This window comes from Protobothrops mucrosquamatus, unplaced genomic scaffold (assembly GCF_001527695.2).
Source record: "Protobothrops mucrosquamatus isolate PMUCROS unplaced genomic scaffold, P.Mucros_1.0 scaffold1253, whole genome shotgun sequence".
Classification (NCBI taxonomy): domain Eukaryota; kingdom Metazoa; phylum Chordata; class Lepidosauria; order Squamata; family Viperidae; genus Protobothrops; species Protobothrops mucrosquamatus.
In genome coordinates, this window is record NW_015387459.1 from 170802 (window position 1) to 178101 (window position 7300).

At 38.8% G+C, this 7300-nt stretch overlaps 1 protein-coding gene across 1 annotated transcript in view; it reads right to left on the reverse strand.

The window, feature by feature from the left end:
* Nucleotides 1–413: 413 nt before the first annotated feature.
* The window catches only part of MSX2 (msh homeobox 2), an 8343-nt gene continuing 1456 nt past the window's right edge, over nucleotides 414–7300 (reverse strand). The window contains exon 2 of the mRNA XM_015821114.1: nucleotides 414–1190. Coding sequence (XP_015676600.1) covers nucleotides 766–1190 — 425 coding nt within the window. The 3' untranslated portion in view covers nucleotides 414–765. The remainder of the gene's footprint in view (nucleotides 1191–7300) is intronic.

The following is a 7300-nucleotide window of genomic DNA, read 5'->3' on the forward strand; positions in this document are numbered from 1 at the left end:
ATTCTACAGGAAATATTCCAGGAGGGAATTTTTATAAAGGAATCAGATCAACAATCCACCCCATCCACCATTTTGCAGCTGAAGTATTCCAGTTGCATTTCAGTTTCCAGGACTGGAGTGCAGTGAAGGGTCCGAAGAGAAATACAGAAACCAACCCAGTCTCAAGTCAGCTTTTATTTCTGAAGTTGGTTTTATAAATAAAGCTCATCTATATGTTTAAGCTTCCTCAATCAGTCAAAGAATACGTGTGCATTTTTACCTCCATGCCTGCACTCACACCACTCTATGGGAATAAGTACTACTGAACAAAGTGAGATATATTCCTTCTGAGTAAACAGGCATAAGAAAAGTTTCTCACTTCAAGGGGCGTGTGTGTGTGTGTGTGTGTGTGTGTGTGGGGTGTGTGTGTGTGTGTGTGTGAGAATGATATTCCACAGGTTTACTGGGAACTCCCAGGAGGCTGGTAATTAAATCATACATTTTCATGGGAATAGTTATCACTGTAATCCCCCTTCCCTATGCAGTATATAAATAAACTATAATCCTTAAAGTCTGCATATTAAAAAAAAACTTGCATTCACGATCAGATTCTAGCTGGTGAGCTCACATTTGGTTGGTTCCCAAGTTGCGGAATACGGGGTTCTGGGTTCAAACTCCTAGGTATATATTTGATAAGGCACATTACAAGTAGGTGGAAAATGACCAGTCATGGTTCTGTACAGCACTTTTTAACTGAGTACACTCCATCATCCCTTTCTGGTCTTCTTATGATAAGTGATACATGCTGTAGCCCACAGGAGTAGCATAGAGTCCTACAGGTGGGATGGGAAGCACAGGTCTGTGAAAGGGATATGATGTTCCATAGAGAGAGGCTGCCTGGAGAGGCGAGTTGATAGGGAAAGGCAGGCTAAAACCGGATGGCAACATGGGCTTCGCTGCCATTTTTAACTTCTCCAGCTCTGCTTCCTGCAGTCTTTTTGCCTTGGCCCTCCGGTTCTGGAACCATATTTTGACTTGGGTCTCTGTAAGGTTGAGGGAACTTGAGAATTCAGCTCTTTCAGCAATGGATAGATACTGCTTCTGACGGAATTTGCGCTCTAAAGCCAGCAGCTGGGAAGTTGTAAAAGGTGTTCTAGGCTTCCGATTGGTCTTGTGTTTTCTCAACGTACAGGCTGTGGGACTCAGGTGTCCTGGAAGTAAAGCAAACAAAGATCAATTACTTGATGAGATGAGAATTAGATGGCCAAATGCTAGGAATAGCAACTTTTTTTTCCTTATACAGTATAGAGCATATAAAGAGCATAAATTCTTGGGGAAAATATAATGTCCATAGCCTAATGAAGTAGGAATATAAAAGCCTGTACAGGAGTGGCAACTAAGCTTATTTCACAAAATGTGCAACACGGACACTGATGCCAATAAGATAAAGCATTCCATTTTGAAAAAGTACATGGATGAGAGTATGTGAAATAAGATAGAACAAGAACATTCAGATGTTACGGAAGTTTTAAAATGGAGAAGGAATTAATTGTGAAATTCTGGCTTATAATATCCTTTTATTTCATAAGGTGAATGTCTTAAGATTATTCTTAGCAAAATCAAATTATCAGATAAACCTCCCATGCCCACACATTAAAATATTACACTAGATCAAAGCAATCACCCATCCAATCCATTGTGTTTATTAATTTAGCCAATATAATCCACTTAACTCAGAGTCTTTATCTGCAGTGTTTAAAGTCTTCTGCAACTTAGCAGATCAAACACACAAGAGTTGCTTTGTCCTTAGCAGTCTATTTGGAAACTCTCCTGGTGTGAGAGCTATTTCACACACATTACTTAGCAGTCAAATTTGGGGTTTATCACCAAGCACATAGTTGACAGGGATATGTAGCCATTTGTTGTTTTCACTTTATCTATGCAATACATGTGTTTGACACAATATCACTACCCAGTTTGAAGTGTACACTTTGCACACTCTGGCAATACCATTAGAAAACAATGTGAATGGAATAATAAACAACGCTCTATATGTTTATAACAATACTTTAAATTCCTCCATTAGAAATATTAGAATTTACCAAGAAAGTTTAGCATTTATCATAAATGTCTTATTCCACTACAGGAATCCAGTGACCATGTGTATTTCTCCAAGAAAGTGAGTAAAGAACAAAGGTTGTGATATACTGAGAAATATCATACTTAGAAACAGTATGTCAGTATAACATTGCACATTGCACATTGCGCAATGTGCAATGTGACAGAACAGCCCACAATTTATATGGCAAATTGTTGCCCAAGTTTATCCTTCTCAAATTCTGTATCCCCAATATCACATCAAGAAGGAAGGAAATCAGCTTGTTACGTAGTCAATAACTGGCTGGCTTTCCTTTCTGCAACAATTTATTCCATGCCAGATAGCCTAGATAAAATAAGTTATTTTTTATTTTGATTTGACCATCTCACAGAAAGTGGCCCTGGGCTGCGTACAATAAATAGTCCAATAAAACAGTAAAGAAACTTATGGAAGGTAAAGACCTTGAAAGGCCTCCATTTGGAAGAATAAGCACATCATATGCTGCCTATATGTTCATTTTAGTACGTCTTGGGAAAACAAGAATTTTAATAGGTTATAATTGAAGCAAAAGGGGAACATAATGCTAAAAGAAACTCAGCTAGGTGAGTTTATTTTTTAAGTCTTGTAAGTGGTAGAAAACTAGATATCACATCAGCCACTACATGTTATGATTTACATATCTAGCTGAAATATTTTTGAAGTTTTGCCTACAGGCACTAGTATAAAAGCTGATAAGTTTTTTAATTTGTTTGTTCAAGTCTATGTTCGCTTATATGACTTCCACTGAAATTAAGGCTTGATTGATATATATGTGATGTTTGAACAAAGTAGATTATCGCCTCTCTGTTGGAATTAATTTAGTTTCTTGTATGTTTAGGCAGCAGTGGCAGGTGGGAGGGGGAGAGATGGAGATCAAAAGGCCAATGTATTGATTTAACATACAGTTTTTGTGACATGTGCTAATCCTGAAAATATATATTCTGAACAAATATGAGATTTATCGTATTCCATTACTACTCAAGACCTTTAATTGGGGAGGCTGCGATTCTTTTCAGCATGCTCTGCATATATCCAGAGCTTCAATAATATGAACTATTATTTTCAATTCCTTGGAGAAAGAATAACTGCCAGCATCAAAACCCACACATTTCTTAGTCCTACTGTGCCACATCAATCATGATGGCTTACTTCCAACACACTTCCGTGAAAATCACAGTCTTAAGGAAGCCACTTGTAAACTTAAGAGTGCAAACTTCTGCTGATTTACTCAAAAGTGAGTCTCTTGTGTTCAAGTTAGGCTTGCTCCTTTATAAACATATTTAGGGTTTCAGATTCAGAATAAGCTTGAGGGAACTAGTGGTGGAAGAGGCAAATTTTGACTATCTTTACATACCAGATTTACCTATGCATATCCTTAACATGGTTTCCTGAACTGACTCAATTTCTTATCTTCCTACTCCACAAACAAATGACACAGACTATTTTCACAGAACCCATTAGGTGTTTAGCCAGTTTGTGACCAAGAGGGTAGTATAAATCCAGTGAAGCTTTAGAATAGTGTGGAATTCAAGAACAAAGTAAGTAGTTGCTGCACTGCAGAATCAATGCTAAAAATGTCATGTCACTGGTCTGTAAGGGCTCTTTTTTTTTCTTTTACTCTTGTCAATCTTTTTTGGTCTTTAGAAAGAATGTTCAAGAAATACAAAATACAGTAAGATTGCACTCCTATATGCACACGTATAGAGAAGCCACTCCTAAGTAAATCTTTCACAGAAATAGAAATGAAGTTATTTTCATATTTCATTTAGGATTATGTTGTAAATGTCATCAACATGCTGCAAAAATAAAGGCTTTATCTTAAAGTGTATTAATTGTGAATGGAATAGGTTTTTGATAATGTAAGTAATTTTTTTTACTATGATCCATATTAAAAGAATATTAAATTTTCCTCAGTTCTCCCTAGCTAAAGCAAAGCACAAGGGGTCCGTAAACAATGATTCTACATGTTGATGAATAAAGTTGATAAATGGAAGAACAGCTTCTTTTGTGATTTAAGATATTGTTAAAAATCATAAATGGTTTGTAAATGAAGAAATCTTATTGACTCAAAGATGTTATCAGAAGGCAACATTTAATATGTTCTCATATTTGTATAAGAGTTTTGGTAAGCTACGAAGAATGTGTTAAACCATCAAGTTGTTCAAATGCATAGATGACTTCGGTTTAACTGGGTTTAGGTTAGGAAAGTATACATAAATTCAATTAGAGTGTTATGCCCCTATTGATAATGGAGAGGACAAGAAGGGATGGTATATATCTTCTGACTGAAGCAATAAAGCACAAAGCAGTAGTTTTACTTAATGGAAGTTGGTTAATAACTAAGGTTCCAAATGGCATTACATCTGCTTTTAAAATATGATGTGCATTATAAAAAAATATATAATCGCTGTAATTGCTGTAATTTTTAAATTGTCTTCTACAGTAGCTTGCCACCTGTCATATGGTCTCATTCCATTTATTGCCACAGTTCATCACCATAGTATAACTATAAAAAAAAGTTTTATTACTGTTTACAAAATATATATTGAGAAAGAGCTGGAAGCTATCCCTTGCAATTTTATCAGAGACATTTCCTTCCAAGCAGTCTAATTTTGGGCATTTTTCCCCCTTATACCGCAGGTGAATTTTAGTTTATTTGGTTATTTGATGAGACCGGATCTTCTCCAGATAAGAGTTTTCCTCTTCAGGAGCAATGAGAGTTAATTTGCAAATTAGTAGGCCTGAATACTACAGGAAGACTTTAAGATACAATCCATGGGAGCAAATTCCACTGAAGTTAACAAAAGTTATTTTTTGATTATACAGAGATAAGATTACTTGTCAAAATAATTCAGTAAAGGGGACAGAATCTCAAGCAGGAGTACTCTGCCTTTCAGAAAGTAATATTGCATTATGATTTTTTCCCCATTTCACTTTTCTTTCAGTTGAAAACACATTTAAGTCATATTGGAATTTGGTGCAATTTTAATTTCTCGGTAAAAACGATTTAAGATGAGTTTGGGACTATTTTAAAAGTTTTTTTAATTCGTCATTTCTAAAATCTGAATTCACTCCATAGGGAAAAAAAATAAGCAGAAATGTCAGTGTATGCTTTGCAGAAGTTATTTTACTTTGCTTTATTTTTTCAAGACTATCCTTTCATATTTGTCGAGGCAGACCTTTTAAATTGGGCTGCAAGTCAGATTTAGACTATTTTGGGGTTGTTTGGTTATGTGAAGGGAATGATCAGGGTGCAATCCTATCCAGATTTACTCAGGAATTAAGACTGATTGAATATAACCAGGCAATAGAACCAAATAGGAAGAAGAAGCACAATCTTTGATTGCTTTCAGGATGATTTTACAGAAAGGTGTGTAGGAAACAAAGAGGTGGCAATAAGGTTATCTTAGTTTCTGTGTTTTCCCCTCCAAATAAGGTTTTCCTTGGAAGTGTTTTATACTCAACAGTGACACTTTTTTTAAAAGTGTACTTTGATCCTAAACCTACCTACTAGAAAATATATTTCATTAAAACTGGTAAGCAGACTCTGACAATACCTTTAAAAAGGAACCCAGCTGTGACACAAGTTTTCATTGGCCAGACTCCATCATTGGTCAAATGTAAGACCAAAACAGCACTAAGGGCCATAAGAAATTAATAGGATATCGAGAAGACACTGCAGTTTGTTTGCACTAATTTTCTGGAATTAAGAGAGCTGCAAATAAAATAAGCTGTTTTCTCATCTTCTCCAATGAATCAGAAGAGGAGGTTGATACAAGGGAAACAAGTATCTTTTGAGGAACTGTTTTTGGGTCAAAAATATAGAAGAGAAGGCTTCCTTCCTTCCTTCCTTCCTTCCTTCCTTCCTTCCTTCCTTCCTTCCTTCCTTCCTTCCTTCCTTCCGCAAATTGATTTTGGGGGAGAGAGAACTCGGTTAAGAGAGACTTCTAAAATATATTCATTTCAAAAGCCTGCCTGCCACGAGCTAGGTAGCTGTACCAGGATGGCTTTTTTTTTTGGCTACAGCTGTCTGGTTTCCTTTTACCACTAGCTCTTCCAGACCTAATGGTTTTCTCCCGTGAATTGTTGCCATTTATTTCTTTAATACGCCAAGAACAAAAGGATTTGTATATCTGCCCCATATATACGGTTGTAGCTTGTTAATAAACACACCCTGTCAATACGGGCAATAAAAATGTGACCCTATTTTATGGCATAATCCCTCTGATGTGTAGATCGCTCCAGTGTCTTTTTTAGGGCAGAAAGGCTCCTGGAGACAAAACGAGCAAAAGGGAAAGAAGGTGCGGCTGAACCGCCTAGCAGAGCCGATGCCGAGGCTCCTTTTGCGACCCAGCGAACCTCGAGAGAATCACTCGCGCGGTCCAGGCGGAGCGGGAAGTTGCCCACGGATTTATATAAAAGAGCAAGGCGAACCTTCCTCGTCATCCGGAGTTCTTTGGTTCCCGGGCCTGGACTCTGCCGACGGGACCAGGCAGTAGAAGGCAATCGGCGAAGCCTGGAGGGGGCTGTTGCTACAGGTGCACGGAGGAAGGCACCGGAGGGCGCTGAGCGAAAGGATCGTCCCTCGCCCCGCTAGAGAGCAAGCCACGATTTTGGCGGCGGCGGCGGCGGCGAAGGAAGGAGCAATGGAGAAAGCGGGGGGGGGGGGGAAGCCACCGAACTAAGAGAATTAAGCAGAGAAACAGACTTTTCACTGCGGGGCGGGGGGAGGGAGGTAAAGTGGCGAGGGGCGATTGGGGTCTAAGCAAGACAGCGGGAGCAGCTCCCTTCTGCTCCCGAAAGGCAGAAGCTGAAAAATTATAGGTAAAGTTGGATCCGGATGATCGGGGAGAGGGAAAGAGAGAGAGGGAGAGAGAGAGGGAGAGAGGGAGAGGCAAAGAGGGAAAGAGAGAGAGAAAGAGAGAGCGGGAGAGAGAGAGGGAGAGGGAAAAAGAGAGAAAGAGAGAGAGAGAGAGAAAGAGAGAGGGGGGAGAGAGGGAGAGGGAAAGAGAGAGAGAAAGAGAGAGAGGGAGAGAGAGAGGGAGAGGGAAAAAGAGAGAAAGGGAGAGAGAGAGAGAAAGAGAGAGGGGGAGAGAGGGAGAGGGAAAGAGAGAGAGAGAGAAAGAGAGAGGGGGGGAGAGGGAAAAAGAGAGAAAGAGAGAAAGAGAGAGAGAGAGAGAGAGA